This window comes from Neoarius graeffei, chromosome 12, assembly GCF_027579695.1.
Source record: "Neoarius graeffei isolate fNeoGra1 chromosome 12, fNeoGra1.pri, whole genome shotgun sequence".
In the NCBI taxonomy this organism is placed as follows: domain Eukaryota; kingdom Metazoa; phylum Chordata; class Actinopteri; order Siluriformes; family Ariidae; genus Neoarius; species Neoarius graeffei.
In genome coordinates this window covers 27,579,451-27,601,625 of record NC_083580.1, presented here as the reverse complement: position 1 = coordinate 27,601,625, position 22,175 = coordinate 27,579,451, and the positions used below count along the sequence as shown (strand labels likewise).

Here is a 22,175-nt window from a genome sequence, read left to right as displayed (position 1 = left end):
TAACATGTGTTTTCTTCCCCCCCCCCTGTCCTTCTGAGCCCATGTTTACATTAGACCGTATCAGCGGATCATCAGATTAACGTTTTTAAAACGATTAGTGTGCACACAGCAACACCAATACACGATTTGCGTGCACACAGCAATGCCAATACACGGATACGCTCGGCTCCGCAGGCATCCTGCGCTCCAAATCACTCCGCCCTGAACAGCGAGTGCCCTCTGGAGGGTGCGCACTCCGGCCTTGCGCAGCTCACAGAGCGCGCGAGTGAAGTGAACAAGCTGTGATTCGGGACTGAGCCGCTGTGTGTGTGATCCCAGCGCACATCACTTACCACTTGCAAGTGGAAGGATGGCAAGCCTAAAGACAATCATAACTACACAATGGGCAGTATTTGCATCAGTATTTGCAGTATTTTCATACTTTTATACTCTTTAATGAAAGGTGATACAAGGCGGAAGTCCGCGCCGTTTTTCAGCAGTCGCGTCACATGACCAACGCCAGCGAATCAGGAAGGTGGATGTCACAGTGACGTTGTCCAATGAGACGCCAGCTAGAGCTCAGCACAGCGTATCCGCGTATTCTGAATGTTTACACAGCACCGGAGCTGACACGATCTGGATTGAATACATGGACGCTGGCGGATTCCAGTTTTCCAGCGTTTCCAGGCGGTTTAATGTAAACGGACAGTGCATCCGCGAAGAAAACGAGACAGATACGGTCTAATGTAAACGTAGCCTGAGTTACATGTCAATCCTGGGATCGAGGTGCTGACCTCTTCTGCTCCTCGGACCTGCCTGATCCATCCTGATGCCCTATGTCTGGTTGGAGTCTCATCACATCGCTCCTGTGGAGGACGGCCCCATATGGACAGTTGAAAGTCACACTTGGAAGACACCCTGGACACTTACAGTAATGCTTTTGTGGCTGAGGACTACAGTTGGCTTGCTAACTTTGGGACTGTGGTTGTCATGAGCAGTTTTGCACTCAAATTTCCATTAATGAAGAGTTATAACATCAACGAGACTGACTTCATATTAAAACTGTTAATGTTATAGTCATGTTGTCTGTTGTTGTGAGGATTGGTTCCCTTTTGGGTCTGGTTCCTCTCGAGGTTTCTTCCTCATGTCATCTGGGGGAGTTTTTCCTTGCCACCGTCACCACGGGCTTGCTCATTGGGGATAGATTAGGGATAAAATTGGCTCATGTCTTGGGTCATTCAGATTCTGTAAAGCTGCTTTGGGACAATGTCTACTGTTATACAAACAAACTTGACTATCAAATATATTCCATTCAGCTAGCATGATACTGAACGAATCAAAGACAGATTCAGTATCATGCTAGCTGAATGGAATATATCTGATATACCACGAAAAAGCCAGCCAACTTTATAATAATAATAATTATCTCATCTCTCATCTCATTATCTGTAGCCGCTTTATCCTGTTCTACAGGGTCGCAGGCAAGCTGGAGCCCATCCCAGCTGACTATGGGCGAAAGGCGGGGTACACCCTGGACAAGTCGCCAGGTCATCACAGGGCTGACGCATAGACACAGACAACCATTCACACTCACGGTCAATTTAGAGTCACCAGTTAACCTAACCTGCATGTCTTTGGACTGTGGGGGAAACCGGAGCACCCGGAGGAAACCCATGCGGACACGGGGAGAACATGCAAACTCCGCACAGAAAGGCCCTCGCCAGCCACGGGGCTCGAACCCGGACCTTCTTGCTGTGAGGCGACAGCGCTAACCACTACACCACCGTGCCGCCCATAATAATAATTATTATTAATTATTATTATTAAATTATTATTATTATTATTATTATTATTATTATACATACCCATTTGATGGAACAATCATAGATTTTACAAAAAGTTAAGAACAGGGGTGTAACTTACTAATATTGAATGCTGATTCTGATCGAATGTAATTCAATGTTCTGTCAATCCAATGTACATGTACATACTCAACGTTCTAACAATAAAAATGGTACAAGTCCAAAAAACCTGAACAACAACCCAACAGGCTGACAGTTCAAGTTCAAAGTTACTTTTGGTCGTAGTTAATTGTTACATTGCAGTTGTTCAAAACAAAAGGGCTTTGCTGAAGGAAGTCCTCTTGTAAAAGTCTCTGTCACTTTTCCTCACCTCCAAGTAGAACTTTGACAATATTTCTGTCATTGCTCTCTTTTCCAGTTTTTTGATGTCCGTTGGTATGTTTTTTCTCTTGTAAATATGCGTGAAGAATATCCAGTGAAGTTTTGGTAGCCTTTCATGTGTTCAACACATCTTCCTCTTTAAATCTTCCGCTTTTAATGAAGCAAACCTCATGGCCATGTTTGTGTACAAACTGTCACAGTCACTCGCTAGCACAGAAATTTTACATCTCCGACATGTCTCTTTTCCAGTTTTTCAATGTCCATTGGTATGTTTTTCTCTTGTAAATACGCGTGAAGAATATCCAGTGAAATTCTGATAGCCTTTCAGGTATTCACAGCGTGTCTTTCACTTTTAAAATTCTTTCTAAATCTTCCACTTTTAATGAAGCAAACCTCATGGCCATATTTGTGTACAAACTGTCAGTCACTCGCTAGCATGGAAGTTTTACAGCTCCAATCTGTCTCTTTTTCAGTTTTTCGATGCTAGTTGGTATGTTTTTCTCTTGTAAATATGCGTGAAGAACATATAATGAAGTTTTAGTAGCCTTTCGGGTGTTCAGCACGTCTTTAGTTTCAGTTTTCAATTTATTTATTTAATGCTTAATCCAAGCACTGAATTAACCCCGTCTTCTGTCTCTCCCGGCTGACAAAGAAATTATTCTGTGCATGCGCAGCAGAAAAGTTTTGTCATTGGATCTTTGAATGAGCTCCGATGAGTGATGTTGTGTTGTCTTGACAATGTGCAATATTATAACAATATTGCACGCTCATTCTCCATTGGGGAGAGTGGCATAATACATGGAAGATAAGCGATATGATAATAATATTGCATGCCATCAATAAACCCACTAGAAGGGAACAGAATACATGTTTTTATTCCATGGAAAAAGTGGCCCATATGTCTAATAATTCCCGATATTTCACTCCAATGATGTCACATTTTTGGTAATTTTTGTCCTCTATCATATTGTCACCATTTTGTAATTTTTTATGAGGACCACAATGGAAATAAGTCATTTTATTAGACTTTTTTGTGTCATCCTCGGTTTTTTACATGTCTTTATAATAATTAAATGTGTATTTTATTGTAAATGTACATGTGGAAAACCTAAATAAAATAAAATCAAACTCCCAGGGTTTTGCGCTAACTGGGCGGTTGTTGTCAAAATGGTTAACTGGTTCAAAATTTAAACTCCTTTGATTAACTTGCATTTTCTGTGTGTGGATGTGTCCATATAATATAAAGAACATTACACGGTGGTGCAAAGATATGAAGTTTATCATGTTGAAAAATATTAATTCATTTGCTTTGCTCATTTGTGAAATATACATTCACCACTCGACGATAAACTTCATATCTTCACACAACCATGTAATATCCTCTATTTGCACACTTTATGTTCCAGATCAGTGTGTTGAGCCATAGTGTGCATCTGTTACAACTGTCTTCGTACCAGGAAGTGATGTAACATTCATCTGTTAGAATGTATACTAAACCAATGTATAAGAACTCAAATGTTCCTTTTGGAAAATGATCACAAGTTTAATTAAAATTGAAGAAAAGTGCATCTTTCCATAAAATATAACCACCGCTTGTGTAGCTCATGATTTCAAACGTGTAGAGAGAATTAGCGGTCTAGTGTATGAGCTTTACTTCTGAGGCTTGCCTGGATTTCACAGAAATAGCATCCTGACATGCGACATAATATCAGTGACAGAATAACCAACCCTTTGAAAACGGACTTGTGCTGAATGTGTGTCATGAGGATACTAACACGCATGTGCACTGCCATCTGCTCAGCTCGCTTCCCACATGTTTACTGAACTACAGCTGCTCTGCTAATAATCTAATAACCACTCACAAACAACATGATGTATAATCATCACGTTGATAATGAGAACGAGCGGGATACTGCAGTACCCCAGCGGAGGACAGCCTCCTCCTTCTCCTTATCATCATCATCCTCATCCTCATCATCTGCCAATTCCGGCAAGGCTGCAATCGGTACCAGATCACGCGCCAGCGCCTTTCATAAATCAGGCCTTTCACAAAGCCGAGCCCGAATGATCGCTTTCTAAAACAGACGACAGCAGTTCGACTTAGAGGCTCACCGAGACACCACAAACAAGCCAGAAACATCGAACGGAATCGCGTGTGTCGTAGATCCTCCCAGGCAGCAGCACCGCAACAGCGCGAGCGAGCAACGATGCTCATGAAGCCACTATCGCCTTCCAGCAGTCATGCGATGTTTAAACAAACAGACCGACTTACCCATAATTCAGTGCCCCAGCTCATGGTTTCAGTAATCCGGGGTTCTGACACGAAGCGCTTTCAGCTTCCAGAGCACGCGAGCAAGGGAACGGGTTCTGTGTATGTTCTAGAGCGTGCACTACTGTGTGGGTGGGTGCGTTCTGTCTCTCTCTCTCTCTCTCTCAGGCTTTCAGTGCCCCCTCCCCCCGCCTGCCTCTCTCTCTCTGTGTAAAAGCACTAACTTCATCTTCTTACCTCAGAAAGGCCCTAGGCACAGGCTGAATCCCAAATGGACCCCCTATTCTCTATATACATGCACTGCTTAATAAAAGAAAATAACATGGTAGTACGCTATGTAGTACAATACAGGAGGAAGCAAAGGTTACCTTTTATCTACCTTGCTTTCATTTTCATTCTTTTCCTGCAAAAAAAGATTCTCTGTAAACATGAACATGTTCTTGTAGAAAACTAGCAACATGGACTGAATATTACATCAATAAACTTTACATTTGTAGTCACATCTAAATCTAAATCAGAAAGCATAAATACAAGTGGAATCATAATCCACATTTCTACCATGTATAAATGACTTGTTTTGCTGTAAATATCTCAGTAAACAAATATTGCTTTTTGATAATATACACTATATTGCTCAAAGTACATATGTGAGCCTTTTCCAAACTGTTGCCACAAAATCAGATGTCTTTGTAGACTGTAACATGACAATTTCGGAGTCTATGAAAACATAGTTTGCCAAGGATGGTGTGGAAGAACTTGAGTGGCCTGCACAGAACCCTGACTTCAACATCATTGGGATGAACCAGAATACCAACATCAGTGCCCAACCTCACTAATGCTCTTGTACCTGAATGAGTAAATCCCCACAGCCGCACTCCAAAATCTAGTGGAAAGGTTTCCCAGAAGAGTGGAGATTATTATAACAACAAAGGGGGAACTAAATCTGGATTGAAGTATTCAACAAGCACATATGGGTCTGAGGGTCAGGTGTTCACAAATTTTTGGCAAATTTTACTCTATTTGTAAAACTACTTTTAAACGTTTTGTTAGCTTAAGTATTTCAAAGTACCCTAATGGTATGCATACATTTGGACACAACAGCATGTCCAACCAAGAGTCACTTGTGATGTTAATTGTATAAATACAGGCTATGGTAACGGCTCTCAAACTCAGATGACTAATTTCTTTTTTCTTACAGTGGTGGAAATCATAACTGACTACTTCTTTCAGATGATCCCATTATGGGTCGCCACACCGGAGCCTCCTGATCCACATACCGGTATTTGATTTAGCATAGGTTTTTACACCAGATGCCCTTCACGATGCAACCCTCCCCGATTTATCCGGGCTTGGGGCCAGCGCTAAGTATGCACTGGCTTGTGCAACCCTAGTGGCTGGGTATTTTTTACCTCACCTGCATGCTTTTGAACTGTGTGAGCAAACTGGAGCACCCAAAGGAGAAGCATGCAAACACGGCGAGAACATGCAAACTCCACACAGGACCACGCATTGGCTGTGAGGTTCAAACCCAGAACCTTCTTGCTGCAAAGCAACAGTGCTAACCACTCCACCACTGTGCCACCATGACCAGCTATTATTGAAGCTATTATATCCTATTCATTATTCTAGTTATTAACCTGTTTAATTGGTCAGTTGAATTGAATTGGCTTCATCCAAACCTTATGTCAGCCTAGAAATTACTTAAGCATGTGGAAAGTTGAGGAATAAAAAGTTATAATGCTCCAATATAGAGCCAGAATATTATTTTGCACATTTTAGGGGAAACTATAATTCATCAGTTGTTGGTTGTTGTTTTTGTGTGTGTGTGTGGGGGGGGGGGGGGGGGGGGGACACGGCATCCTCCTGATTTATGGGACATGCAGCCTATGCAATAGACAACCTTTACTGTCATTCAGTATGCAACAAGTGTATACAGCGAAATTTCATTGCAATTTGGCTCAGCACAGAATTAAATATGAATTGTACTAAATTACGTATGCAGCAGCAAAAATATTATAACATGCAATAGTATAAAGTGACCTGTGGAATTAGGAAATGTTCAAGTTATAAATAGAAGTTTAGAGTTTGGATTTGGAGTTCAGCAGTCTGGTGACCTGGGGAAAAAAAAGCTGTTACAGAACCTGGTGGTCCTGCACCGAATGCTGCGGAACCTCTTTCCAGAGGGGAGAACAGTCCATAGTGAGGGTGTGAGGGGTCACTGATGTTTCTGGCTCGAGACATGCAGCGCCTTGGTGCAAGGTCCTGAATGGAGGGAAGAGAAGTCCCAATGATTTTCTCCGCTGTCCTCACCACTCTTCTCACAGTCTTCCAGTCAGAGGCACTGCAGCCTCCACACCACACAGAGATGCAGCTGGTTAGAACGCTATGGTGAATCTGTAGAATAGATGAACTGAAAGCTGTTTGGGACACAGGCAGAAAATTAGTAACACAAGCTTGACTCACAGGTGAGAAAAGCATCAAGCAGTGGTGCATAAAAATAGTGATTTCACACTCTGGAGTCCTGATGATAATAAATGATGCAGGTTAGATTAGATTAGATAAAACTTTATTGATCCCTTTGGGAGGGTTCCCTCAGGGAAATTAAGAAATTAAGGTTCTTTTCAGTCCATAATAACTGCTACCATTTTCTTTATATAAATCAGGAAGCCATGCATTACTTGGAAAATAATTGCTCGTTAGATATTTAGATGTTTTAACACCATTTATCCCAAAGTTCAGAAAATTGTAATGCAGTAAATATTATTTTCATTTGGCATTCAAAAGATGTGTTACTGCGCCACTTAGCGGCTACAAGTGAATATCACAACACACGCAGTAAAAGGTCAGGAGGTTTATTTATGTTTCAAGTACATCAAAGCCCAAATACATTACATCTTTATAAAAGCAAGTAAAACAAAAGTTTAAACATGAACATATCAGAAAGTGCAAACCATATGATAGCTGTATAAATTAACAAAATATTAGGATAAAATAATACATAGTAAGTTTTGCTTTATTCAAAATGCAGGAAAACTAACAAATTGTGCAAGACATACAATCTTAAAAACAGACACTGTATAATCACAACTTTTTCATCTTTTCTAATGCAATATGAAACTCATTCCCAACAAACTGCTGGTCCCATTTCAGGTAACACAGACACAGCAAACCGGACCTCCGAGCTGTGTTTCAAACCACAGTCGTCCAAAATGTTGCAAAATGAATTAACATCTGATAGTCTCATTAAGCTCACTTTGCTCATTTCAGTTTGGGGTCATAAATCTTGTTCCCCTTTTTAAATTATGACTGAGAAATAAAACGTCTGACATCAGAGAAATCAGAAAACACGGTCAAAGTCAGATCGGCTGGCTGTAGCTGGATTGCGGTTCTGATTGGCCGGCTGTTGGGGCATGTGACTGTGGCGCTGTGGGGGGGTCCAGATATTTGAACATGGTTGTATTGTGTGTGGAGAGCATACGTTTGAGGTCAGAGGGCAAAGGGTCAGACCAGAAGAAGTCGTGGTTGAGAGCATCGTCACTGTCCACACGCTGCGCCGGATCCAGCACCAGCAGCTTATCGAGCAGATCCAGAGCATATGGGTCTCTAGTATACAAATTCAGATGCTCTTTTACTTTTCGCCTCTTTCCTTTAGGTAACTCCATCTTCTGATACAACTCGTATTTTTTATCCACACCAGGCCACACCTGAGAAAGATGAAAAAAGTGGCAAACAAATTCTAAGATTCTTGCCCTTTCCATAAATAATATGATAATAAATCAGTTATATCAGTCCTTTTCTGTGCATTGTTGACAAATTACAGCTTTAATAAAAAATGTTTGCTGTACACAACCTTTAAAGACAGTGAACCAACAATTAACTACAACCCCGATTCCAAAAAAGTTGGGACAAAGTACAAATTGTAAATAAAAACGGAATGCAATAATTTACAAATCTCAAAAACTGATATTGTATTCACAATAGAACATAGACAACATATCAAATGTCGAAAGTGAGACATTTTGAAATTTCATGCCAAATATTGGCTCATTTGAAATTTCATGACAGCAACACATCTCAAAAAAGTTGGGACAGGGGCAATAAGAGGCTGGAAAAGTTAAAGGTACAAAAAAGGAACAGCTGGAGGACCAAATTGCAACTCATTAGGTCAATTGGCAATAGGTCATTAACATGACTGGGTATAAAAAGAGCATTTTGGAGTGGCAGCGGCTCTCAGAAGTAAAGATGGGAAGAGGATTACCAATCCCCCAATTCTGCGCCGACAAATAGTGGAGCAATATCAGAAAGGAGTTAGACAGTGTATAATTGCAAAGAGTTTGAACATATCATCATCTACAGTGCATAATATCATCAAAAGATTCAGAGAATCTGGAAGAATCTCTGTGCGTAAGGGTCAAGGCCGGAAAACCATACTGGGTGCCCGTGATCTTTGGGCCCTTAGACGGCACTGCATTACATACAGGCATGCTTCTGTATTGGAAATCACAAAATGGGCTCAGGAATATTTCCAGAGAACATTATCCGTGAACACAATTCACCGTGCCATCTGTCGTTGCCAGCTAAAACTCTATAGTTCAAAGAAGAAGCCGTATCTAAACATGATCCAGAAGCGCAGACGTCTTCTCTGGGCCAAGGCTCATTTAAAATGGACTGTGGCAAAGTGGAAAACTGTTGTGTGGTCAGACGAATCAAAATTTGAAGTTCTTTATGGAAATCAGGGACGCCATGTCATTCGGACTAAAGAGGAGAAGGACGACCCAAGTTGTTATCAGCGCTCAGTTCAGAAGCCTGCATCTCTGATGGTATGGGGTTGCATTAGTGCGTGTGGCATGGGCGGCTTACACATCTGGAAAGAAACCATCAATGCTGAAAGGTATATCCAGGTTCTAGAGCAACATATGCTCCCATCCAGACGACGTCTCTTTCAGGGAAGACCTTGCATTTTCCAACATGACAATGCCAAACCACATACTGCATCAATTACAGCATCATGGCTGCGTAGAAGAAGGGTCCGGGTACTGAACTGGCCAGCCTGCAGTCCAGATCTTTCACCCATAGGAAACATTTGGCGCATCATAAAACGGAAGATACGACAAAAAAGACCGAAGACAGTTGAGCAACTAGAATCCTACATTAGACAAGAATGGGTTAACATTCCTATCCTTAAACTTGAGCAACTTGTCTCCTCAGTCCCCAGACGTTTGCAGACTGTTGTAAAGAGAAAAGGGGATGTCTCACAGTGGTAAACATGGCCTTGTCCCAACTTTTTTGAGATGTGTTGTTGTCATGAAATTTAAAAAATCACCTAATTTTTCTCTTTAAATGATACATTTTCTCAGTTTAAACATTTGATGTGTCATCTATGTTCTATTCTGAATAAAATATGGAATTTTGAAACTTCCACATCATTGCATTCCATTTTTATTTACAGTTTGTACTCTGTCCCAACTTTTTTGGAATCGGGGTTGTACAAGCTGGTGTTTTGGTCAATGTTGGAAAGCAAGCTAACAAAAAATAACCAAGTTTAAAATAAACACGCATAGCTTCATCACCTCAGCTGTAATGGATCCACACAGCTGGCTGATCAGACTGAGCTGGTGCTGTTCTGTGTTTCCCTGCATGATGGGGCTCCTGGTCCACATTTCAGCCATGATACACCCTGCACCCCACAGATCAATGGGTGGCCCGTAATCACGCTCTCCTAAACAGGCACGCACAAACAAAAAGATATAAGCAAAAACATACAAATGTGCCCAGATACAACAGGTTAGTCTGTAATGAGGATTTCTAGTGTTAACCTGATTGTTTGGAAAACATAACTGCCATCAGCCAATCAGTTTTGAGCAGGCATTTTACCTCTCCCGGGACGGAGTCCACCGGGGGCAAGGTATTGTTTTCGGTCAGGTTTCTTTGTTTCTTTGTTTTTTGTAAACGATGTTACGAGAAAACAGCTGGACCAATCTTCATGAAACTTTCCGGATAGATGGGCATTGGTCTCGAATAGACTTCCAAAATTTTGGGGGTCATCCGGCCAAAGTCAAGGTCATGGTGGCCAAAAAGGTGGAGAGGGAGAATTATTATTATTTTTTTTTTTGTAAAAAGCTCTGAACTTAGACTGCAGGGGCGCTGCCTCGGAAAGACTCCGCCCACAAACACGATGATTGGCTCACTACCTTCCTCATTTGCATGCACTGGTGTCATTGGCTAGTCTCATCTCATCTCATTATCTCTAGCCGCTTTATCCTGTTCTACAGGGTCACAGGCAAGCTGGAGCCTATCCCAGCTGACTACGGGCGAAAGGCGGGGTATACCCTGGACAAGTCGCCAGGTCATCACAGGGCTGACACATAGACACAGACAACCATTCACATTCACACCTACAGTCAATTCAGAGTCACCAGTTAACCTAACCTGCATGTTTTTGGGGGAAACCGGAGCACCCGGAGGAAACCCACGCGGACACGGGGAGAACATGCAAACTCCGCACAGAAAGGCCCTCGCCGGCCACGGGGCTCGAACCTGGACCTTCTTGCTGTGAGGCGACAGCGCTAACCACTACACCACCATGCCGCCCCTGATTTATTACTATAAATATAAATTATAAATAAATGGACTAAAGAGATCACTTTCAGACATATTTATGCTCATTACAGAGGGAACGTGCGTTCCACTGAGTGTCCACGGTCTGTACTTTATATTATCCTACTTTATCTCCTACAGTTTTCGAAACTGAAACCTCCGAACCGAGGCTGACATACACACGCTGTCACAGGGGACAGAATCAGAACCATGTTTATTGACCATGTTATTTTCACACTCAAGGTCAAAATCAAGGTCAAGGTTTACGGGAAAACGGCTGGACCAATCTTCATGAAACTTTCAAGATAGATGGGCATTGGTCTCAAATAGAACCTCCAACATTTTGAGGGTTATCCGGTCAAGGTCACCAAAAAGGTCAAAATCGTTTTTTCATGAAATCTTCCTTCATATTCATTCAAATGTGTTCTGATTGGCTGAGAGCAACATGGTGTGTTCTGGTTGGCTGAGAGCAGTACAGTGTGTGAATGAGAATCAGAACCATGTTTCAAGTCCTTCCCACACCATTCATGGTGCCAATATCCATTTCGTAGCCCTTGGCCTCTCGCTTATATTGCATAGCTAGGGTTACAGCAGGAGGCTAGTCCTCTGGTAACTGCAAGAGTTTGACTCCCCACTCGCATCTGTATTGCACCGTGCCTTGCCAGATGGCAGTAGGCACCATTTTTATGATGGTCTTTGGTATGACCCAACCATGAGTAGAACTCGTGATCTCCCGATCGAGAGGCGGACATGCTAACCACTAGGCCACTTGCCGGTAGAACCATGTTTACTGGCCAAATATGTTCACACACAAGATCAAGGTCACTAAAAAGATCAAAATAATTTTTTCGCGATATCTTCCTTTATATTCATCATAAGTGCTACCGGGTGAGGTTTGTTTTGTCTGGCAGCACTTGTTTGACATTGTATTAGGTTAACAAAAAAATGATTGGTGTGTCCATTTAGAGATTCTCTCATAGGCCATGCAACCTCACAGGAAGTGTCCTACTAGGGACGCTATTCTTGTGTTCAAAATTAAATAAATCCTGAGGAAAAACTCTAACCTGGTTCATGGTTATAATAATAATAATAATAATAATAATAATAATAATAATAATAATAATAATAATAATCATGCGCTCTTAAAATGTTCACACTTGCAAAATGTGCAAAACCCAATTTTGCAAAACAAGCCCTAGTTGTTGTTTTTTTAACTGACAGTTGGTGAAATTTAGTGTAAAATTTGAATAGTTTGATGCTCAAATTTATCCAAAATATTTGGACACTTGCAAGCCATCTTGTTGCCAGAGGGGAATTAATTCAGAGTGGACATCTCTAATGGACTGCTATAGAACTCAAAAGGTGTCTTCATGCCATCCTGACATCATGGGTCCAAATTCCCTGTTAATAAAAAAGAATTTTTGTAGAATTGACCTGTTAACTTCTCCCAGTGTTAAAGTTAATACATCAAGCGTTGTGGTCAGGGATGCTGTTGTGCATCATTTTTTTTTTAAATAAAGCAAAAGCCTGCAGTCATATTTTCCTACTGATTTATAATATATACTTCTCTTGTAACTTTCATGTTAATATTTCTGTAGTAGAAATAACTGTCTGCCTGCCAGCTAGCTAGACATTACAACAAATGTGTTTTCTGTCTTTTTGTGAATTGTGGTTAGGATTCACAAACATGCCTGAATCCTAAAATATATCTCAATTCTCTGCCCTGATGATGACAGTAAATATGCAGTCTTGTATTTAATTCATTTTGAGAGACATTCCATTGATTCCACTCATGCTCCAATTTAACTTGCTGTTCTCAGTCTCACCCAGCAGGAGCTCTGGAGGTTGGTACCACAGTGTCACTACTCTGTTGGTGTAGTGATTGCCCTGGCTGTTTTTTGCCAGACTGAAAGCTCTTGCCAGGCCAAAATCAGTAAGTTTCAGCACACCATCCCTTGTGATGAGCACATTTGCTGCCTTCATGTCGATGTGCAAAATCTAAAAACAGGAGGGGGGGGGGGAGCATACATATGGGTGACAAATTACCACCAGAACAGCTTCAATGCATGTTGACAAAGTTGTACAAGTCTCTGGAACAGTCTTGTAGGAATGACTTCCACATCATATTCCTACAGTTGGTGTTTTGGTGATAGTGGTAAAGAGCACCATCTAAAAAGTTGCTCCAAAATCTCCCTAAGGTGCTCAACAGGGCTGTGACCCCTGTGTTCCTAAAGGAACAATTAGCCCTGAACATAGTGTTTCTGCTCGAAAATGCACCTGTATTACCACCAGGGACAACAGCTGTTTACTGATGTCAGGCACAAAGTTATAAAACCCAATTCTTCAACACAGTTTAAGGATGTTCACTGACTGTCACCCCACTTCAACATAAATAGGATTCTTCACCCAAATACTAACTAACTAATTTATTTCATCCCTTATGAATGACATCATTATGACTTCGCCATTTTTGTGAGTAAAATAAACTCTGATCTGATATTCTTGTAGTATATGCTATGATATCTCTTACAACAGCAGGGATGTGTTTAGGAAGAGAGGGATGATAGGAAATGCCAACCTTGTTTCTGTGGATGTAGTAGAGTCCGTTCAGCAGCATTTGCATAACCTTCTTTATCTCTGACAGCATGAACTTAACATTGGCATTGCTTAGCAGGCTGGCCAGATCATGCTCGCAGAAATCAAACACCAGGTACATGCCGCCCTTGTAATGGTTAAACCGGGTGGCTGCACAACACACACAAACACACAATCCTCTTTAGAAAAAAGAAAAATGTATGAATTACTCTAGCCTAAATGCAGAATCCACACAATGCAACTTCTTATCTATCTTTCTGAAATGTTCATTTGCACTGCTTAATCCACAAACAGTTTGACATTGCTTCAAACTTGTGAAAGTGTAACACAAACCATCAGCTCATCAGCATTCCAAAAAAGATGCAAGGGTTCTGACAAAAAGTCCTCATTTTCAAGACATAAACTTTCCTTTGTTTTTAGGTATTTTAAAAGGATTTTTAGCACCTAATGCACTGTAATGAAAGAAACCCAGTGAAGAGCCTTACCTTTTGTTTGACAGATCTCAATCAGATTTACGACATTCTCGTGCTTCAGCAGCTGGAGGATCTTGATCTCCCTCAGTGCTGTGATGGGAAACTAAAAAGAAACATTTCAACACTTTACAAATTCAACCAATCTTTACACAGAACATCATGGAGCACAACACAAAAATCTAAATATTTGTAAATAATTTTGCATGGAAACATTTACATTATTGCTTAATTGCTATTTTCACCATCTTCATAAACAAGATTGCATAATTTGGGGGAAAAAAGAAAAAATAGTGATTCGACATGCAGCAGCAATTATAAAAAAAAAGTTGATCATCATCCAGAAAAAATATTTAAAATGTTTTTAAAAAGACAAAACACCATCTCATACAGGAGCTAGTCTTCACCCCAGACACTGAAGGCTACAATCCAATTGTCCATCTCATCGACTGCATTTTTATATTATATATCATATATAGCCAGCTTGATAGTGGACATAGGAACATTGGCCGGCCATGGCTCAGGTTCAAAGATAAGCTGAAGAGTAATCTCGCAGCAATTAACGTACATCATGGAACCTTTGAGCAAGTGGCCTTGGAACGGAAAGATTGGAGATCATTATGCTACAATGGGATTAAGAATTTTGAATCTATCTGGATTAACTGACTACGATAAGGAAGAGAAAGAACTAAAGTATCTGCAAATGTACCAGCAACACTGTCTCAGAATCCTCACTCTTGCACCATCTGTGGACTTGTTTACAAATCTTTGGTGGGACTAAAATATCACACCCGACATAAACATCCAAAAAGTGAATAACTTGTCAGATCCTCATCCATCAATTTCGATGTGAGAGTCCATCATCACGAGTCGAATCTTGTAAATAAATACACAAGACAGTGTGCTCCTGTTCACTCCCATTCTATAGAAATGATGCTAAAATGTCTGCACCATGCTGTCAAATTTGCAACCAGAGTCTGTGCAGTCAAAACTTTCTCCATCTCGAGTTTACACAGTAATGCCTCAAGGGGCAAACTCACTGCTTTGGTAGACCTGCCCCCATCTCTGGTAGAAATGGATCAGACAAATACGACCATGTTCTCAAACTCTCTTTATTGCATCTATCCAGAGAGCTTAAATAGTTTCAGCTGGAGATATTTCATGAATATGGATGCAACAGAAAAGCATTCGTCCCATCATCCGGAGATCACGAGTCAAATCTTGATGCCACAGCCATCCATGTCCAGGAGCCCAAGGGAGCAAAATTGGTCATGCTCTCAGGGACGGAGGGGGCATGGGGTGCCACAAAGATGCTAACCCAGGGGTTCTCAACCTTTTCTGCTTTGAGGCCCACCTATTCATACTTGTTACAAGTCGGGGCCCATTAAAAAAGATAAATTATTTTGGATTATCTATTATATTAGAATCTAATAAGCTATTGTAAAGTATATTAATGGGATGCAACATCACTCCCTGTTACTGATGGAGCCCAGGAATTAAATAAATACAATAATTTTTTTTAATAAAAACTGTTTTTAATTGTAGGTATTGTATTTAAAACTGCATGGATGTGCCAGAAGCCAACATAAAACCATGCATGCAGGACATTCTCAGCTAAAAGGGATTAATGATCCAAAAGTGGAGTCTGGTCGATTAATACAAGAACTTATTGCCATGTTTGTGTACAGGAAACAAGCAAGTTATTAAAATCAAGAAGTACACTCAAAAGAAGTGGATATAGAAGCCACTCAGTGGGATAAATCCTTACACATTAACAAAGAAGGATTTTTCCTATGAAAGAAAACTTTACTAGCTAAATTTGACATTAGTAGAATAAATTTTGACCCTATTGTAGCTGGAACTAAATACAAAGACAACAGGCATGCATACTATTAATTAAATTCATGTGAAGATAATTAACAGATTTTAAGGGTTTTTAAGATTGTGTATATTTTTAGTCTTTTGTATTTGTAACCATTTGCATCTGTACATGCACGACCCCACCATATTTGCTGATCAACTTATCATACTTAAATAAAGTTATTAATTCATTCATTATAAGCTAGAAAATTATCCATCTGTTGATTTCCCCAACATCTCAAACTACCTGGTGCTGCAGACATCGTTCTATACGGACACACAGATGAAAACCTGGAAGAGCATGGAAGCGTACAACTTTTTAATATGTGGCTGGGTTACAAATCTGGGAATCAAAACACAAGAGAAATGTATCATTTTTGCCTGGGTAAGGAGGAATTTCTGGACTTTGTATGCATCTTTGCGATGGTTGCTAGGACGCTAGACGTTTTAGTATTGGGTGTAAAACAAACCACAGCCGCTCAATTCTCAATCCTCCCTGCTCTTCTCTTCCAGCAGGCATCACAGATCCATAGAATTTACCCACAAACGGATTTATTTATTCTGCCCACTGCGCGTGCACGCTCTCTATGTGTGTGTTAAATGCAAAGGAGGAACGTGACAATAATAAAAGACCTGTTCTTCTTAATTTACCCACAAATGTATTTAATCCACTTGAAAGGTGCACGTCAAACCAACTACCGGATTTGGGACACTACGACATCCTGAACTCTTTAGTATTTGGCTTCAAACTTGAAAAAAAAAAAAAAATTTGTAGCCCACTAATGGGCCATGGCCCAGTGGTTGAGAAACAGTGCACTATCCAATCATGGACATCTGTGAGCTCATGCGTGCGGGGAGGGGGTGGAGGGTGAATAGCACAATCTTATGAGTACATTATGCCACCCTGTGACATTGCATGTTCAATGGTTCAAAAAGTCACCAGGTGGCTTCATGCGTCACTGGCTGGTAGGCGTTGTGTGATAGGGGAGAGATGCATGAAGGATGGGAAATGGCCATAACTAAATCTGCAAGAAAATCAGGGGCAAATAAGAATAATAAAGCAGTCTCTATATAACAGCCAAGAGCAGAACTCAAAAGACATCACTGTCTGCTGCGGTTTCTTTTTCACACCAAAATAAAAACAAATAAGACAGATACAGATAAGTAATGCATCTTGTGAACGGAAACCAACAAGGCTGTGTTAAAGACAGCATTGGAAGACAGGGAGAAAATCTGACAGAACAAGCAATTCAGGATGAAGCCAAAGCTCTCCCTCTGAGACTTACCCCTTCTTTCTCATTCTCCATAAGCAATTTCTTCAGCACTACTCTCTTGCCAGTCTGCCTATGTTTGGCCTTAAACACCTCCCTATAGAAAGGAGAGAGACAATGAGAGAAACAATTACAAATATCTTATGACAGAGAAGTCTTTTGTGAGTGTAAAGAAAAACTCCACCCTGAAAGATTTCCACATTATGGGAAAGGGGGGGCATTAGGCCCCACACTTTTTTTTAAATGATATAAAGAATGTAACTTTATTAACAGTGTAATGGAACAAACAATTACAAACTCTCTGGCATCAAATCCAATTGATTAAAGTGCAACAGTTTTCCAACAAGTCAACTTTTTTACAGTAGAGCCTCTTCACCACAAGTGTGTGACAATAAAGCCCCAGCAGAAGCGTCCAACTTTCAGTTTCTATCATCACACATTCCGATTGGTTCCTGAGTAATCTGCAGTAATGTCTGACATGCTGGTGATAAATCCCGTGTATTTTCAATGTCATGGGGCCCAATGCCCTCCTTTCCCCTAACCTTTATAATTAACATCAATGATGTCCAAAATTTATTTAATAATGAAATTCAGCATTGACTTTTTTTTTTAAGTTTAAACTTCTTTCATGGACATTTTGGTTTGTTTTTAATTTGGTTAACTATTTTCTATATTACCCACAACACAATTCAGTTAATTGCTGATAGTGGTGCCAGAGGGTTTGACACACTGCTCAAACAGATCAGCTTTGACTTTCAGGGTAATATCACCATAAGTACCATCATGTTTGTCATCTAACAGATCATTAACTAGCTGAGCCGAGTCCAACATTTACTGTCTCCACTAATTCTATGTTGGATTTCTCATTAACATCACTCACTAGAAAATATCAAGTAAGAAAAGAAGCTGTTAATCTTTAGTTTTTAGGAGCGAACAGGAAAATCCTGACTGTTAAATTGCTTAAATCTTGATTCCTCCCCCCCACCTAGGAAGCTTGTACCAGTGCTAACAAGGCATTAGCATGGCACCCAACAGCTAACTTTTCCCAGCAATAACAAAAATACAGCACCAACCAAGAAATTAACACCAGAATTACAAAGTACAGCACAAACATTTCAATACAACCTTATTTAATGTGTCTCAGTGTGGAGGTTTCCTTTATCAAAAAGACAATGTTTTTCTTAAGTTTATGTGCAAGCTTCTTATTCCCAAACGCCATAATGGGCTGAACTGATTGAGCTGTTCAGTGACAAACAGCAATGGTTTGATTGATAATGTTAGCATTTTTAAAGCTCAGTGAGCCTTCATGAGTTTATTATGTAAAAATAACACTGTATACTTGTTCACGGATTTCCAAATGGAATAATGAATGCTACCCAAACCCAGTGTGACAGACAGACAGACAGACAGACAGACAGACAGCACAACTTTATTCATCACACACTTGTGAAATTTCCTCTCTGCATTTAACCCATCTGGCGGCACGGTGGTGTAGTGGTTAGCGCTGTCGCCTCACAGCAAGAAGGTCCGGGTTCGAGCCCCGTGGCCGGCGAGGGCCTTTCTGTGCGGAGTTTGCATGTTCTCCCCGTGTCCACGTGGGTTTCCTCCGGGTGCTCCGGTTTCCCCCACAGTCCAAAGACATGCAGGTCAGGTTAACTGGTGACTCTACATTGACCGTAGGTGTGAATGTGAGTGTGAATGGTTGTCTGTGTCTATGTGTCAGCCCTGTGATGACCTGGCGACTTGTCCAGGGTGTACCCCGCCTTTCGCCCATAGTCAGCTGGGATAGGCTCCAGCTTGCCTGCGACCCTGTAGAAGGATAAAGCGGCTAGAGATAATGAGATGAGATGAGATGAGATGAAGCAGTGAACACACACATGCACACACACACATGTGAGCAATGAGCACACACACATACCCAGAGCAGTGGGTAGCCATGCTAACAGCTCCCAGGGAGCAGTTGTGAAGAACAGATAAAGAAAGATCTCTGCAGTACTTCATAACCCACTGTGCTAGCAAGCAGCCTATAATCAAAGCAGTTACATTACATTAAATGTAATGTAATGTAGGCATTCAGCAGACATACCTGACATAACTACAGCAGTGGGCAGCCTGGGGAGCAATTGGGGGTTAAATGCTTTGCTCAAGGGCACTTCAGCCATTCCTGCTGGTCCCAAAGCTGCTTCTCTAACATTTAGGCCATGGCTTCCCCAGTTCATCGAAATGCATACAATTAATCTCTAATGTTAAAAAAAAAAAGTAGGTATTTTACCCGAAGGTGCCTTGGCCGATCTTGGCAAGCTTCTCATACTTTGGAACCTCGACGTCATCATAATATTTGGACATGATGGCAGTCTTCCGGTCCAGCCTGGAACAACACACACAAAAAATAAGGGAAATATATAGTTACCACCCGGTGCAGAGTTTCCCAAAAGCATCGTAACACAAAGATCATCGTTAAATGGTAGAGCGAGCAGCACAATGAACACTTTCTCTCTTAGTTAAGCTGCTCTTAGCGTTAAGAGGCTTTTGGGAAACCCACCACAGTTTAATCGAAAGTACAGGGCAAGCTGATGAGTCACACTAATAACGAAGACTTTAGTAAGGAAACATGTCATCATGGGTCACCCTGAACCGCCTATGAACCGGAGTCAGTCGGTTCGGGACTACTGCACTTTAGCAGGTGCTAAAATATGCGAAAAGTCACGGGTAATCTGTGCATTACTGTATATAAAGAGCATGCGCGAGTGGGCAAAAAATGGTGAAAATGAGGTCAAAATGAAAAAATAATGCCAAATTTGGATAGAGCACATTACCAAAGGTGTTAATTAAATCCATCAGAAAAAAGAAAATTAATCCTTTGTTGATGATTTTAATGAATGAAATTCCATTGTCGTCACATTACTATGCAGGGGCCGATGGATGTTTTGCTACTCGTATTTCTATTGGTCAAAGGATTTTTCTGGCATTTTCATTGGTTATCAGGTAAGGAGAATAAGATTGATAGTAAAATGATAGTAAAATCAGCTGTTCAATGTAAACAATGAGTTATGATGTTTACAAGCAAGGATTAAATTCAGTTAAGAGAGTGGTTGCAGGAGAAAGAATTTCTTGGAAATCTAGGTGGTGTTTGTCAGGTGTGCAGAAAAGGTAGCATTTATCTACTTACAGACAAATCAATCAGCAAAGATGGGCCATGTTGGAGGTGCTCAGATCATGAGTGTGGAAAGAAGTTTTCAATTCGCCAAGATTCTTGGTTTTCTAAATCCCATCTTTCTTTATCACAAATTGTGAAACTAACTTACTATTGGGTGTATAAATATCCTGCAGAATTAGTTTTGCATGAACTGTGCCTAGGAAGTGAGCACACAACAGTTGACTGGTATAACTTTGCCAGAGAAGTTTGTGTAGAAATTTTGGAGAAAGACAACGAAAAGCTAGGTGCCCCAGGAAAGATTGTTGAGATTGATGAATCAAAATTTGGAAAGAGGAAGTATCACAAGGGAAAACGAATTGAAGGTGTTTGGGGGAATTGAGAGGGGCAGCAAGAAATCTTTCTTCAAGATAGTTGAGGACAGATCCTCAGAAACGTTGATCCCCATTATTAAGGGAGTTCATCTTACCGGGCACAACCATAATTAGTGACTGTTGGAAGACATATGCCAGTTTAAGCAGTGAAGGGTATGTCCATCACAGCGTAGAATTTGTCAACAAAGACACTGGTGCATGTACTAACACCATAGAGATCTCCTGGCACGCCGTGAAGAACAGTCTACCAAGGAGTGGCACTGTAAAAGCTCTCTATGACTCATTTATGTGAGTACTGTATTAGAAAGAAATATTTAACAGACTCCAGGCCATTATTAAAAAAATATTCTGTTTCCGGTCCACCGGCCGGGTGAGTGCCGTTTGTGCAGTTGAAATTTTTTTTTTAAACGCCGGTTTTTCGACATTTTTTTCGGGTTCGTAAATCTAAAATCGAACTTGACATTTACGCATTCCGCGCAGAATATAGAATCGAATCAGCTCTGCGCATGCGCCGTGCGGCACAAAAAAATGGCAGCCACCATGAAGGAAGGAGATCCGGAGTTTTCAAACATTTGCTTAAGTGTGAAATCGCAAAATGGTATTCTAGCGAACAACAAAATAGTAAAGATTCAGAAAAACAAATCATTCAGTGATCATTTTAATAGTGTAATTTCATCCGAACTAGGCCTAACGGTCGATTTAGAACTACAAAAAGTCCGTGTGTCGGACCATCACAAACCGTTACTGGAAAATTCGTTTGATCTTAATCCATCCGAGATGTTACAAACAGCTTTTGAGTTTTGTTATGTGAAATTCATTACCTGCTTTGTTAATGACCCTGACAGATCTGTAGGAGAACCTAATAGATCTATTCAAAATGAGAACGGAACAGCATTGCGATTTCTTATCCATATATATATATATATATATATATATATATATATATATATATATATATATATATATATATATATATATATAAATAAAATCTCTCCCTCCCTACTGAAAAATTTTTTGCTCACCCGGTGGACAGGAAACGGATTTTTTTTTTTAAGGATGGCCCCAGTAACAAATTTCTGAGCTTTTTGGAGCTAATCAAGCATATCTACCCAGTAAAAACCAGAAAGATTCTTCAGGCTCAAACAACCAATCCCAAAGCACAGACAAACCAGTTTTGATGACTTTGACATATAATAGAACAAGGTAAGCCTTTCTTTATTTATTACTGATAATACGGGGGCTGCCACCCTCGAAACCCCGCTTAAATTCGCTCAAATGCCGCTAGGCTCGGTAAAGCCTAGGTCACAACCAGACGTACGATTTTTTGGCCGTGCGATTTTTGGGGTTTCCCAAATCGCTGCGTTTTTTTTTTTTGTTCGTGGAGAAAGATGCACGTTGGCCGTAAGTTTGTCTTGCAACCTGA

At 40.7% G+C, this 22,175-nt stretch overlaps 1 protein-coding gene and 1 pseudogene across 1 annotated transcript in view; both read right to left on the bottom strand.

Annotated features, from left to right (window-relative positions):
• Positions 1-4,572, bottom strand: part of LOC132895315 (formin-binding protein 1) — a 259,445-nt gene extending 254,873 nt beyond the window's left edge. The window contains exon 1 of the mRNA XM_060935743.1: positions 4,435-4,572. Within this exon, the coding sequence (XP_060791726.1) occupies positions 4,435-4,458 (24 nt within the window). The 5' untranslated portion in view covers positions 4,459-4,572. The remainder of the gene's footprint in view (positions 1-4,434) is intronic.
• Positions 4,573-7,442: 2,870 nt separating this feature from the next.
• LOC132894898 (cyclin-dependent kinase 9-like) lies at positions 7,443-21,606 on the bottom strand (annotated as a pseudogene).
• Positions 21,607-22,175: the final 569 nt, after the last annotated feature.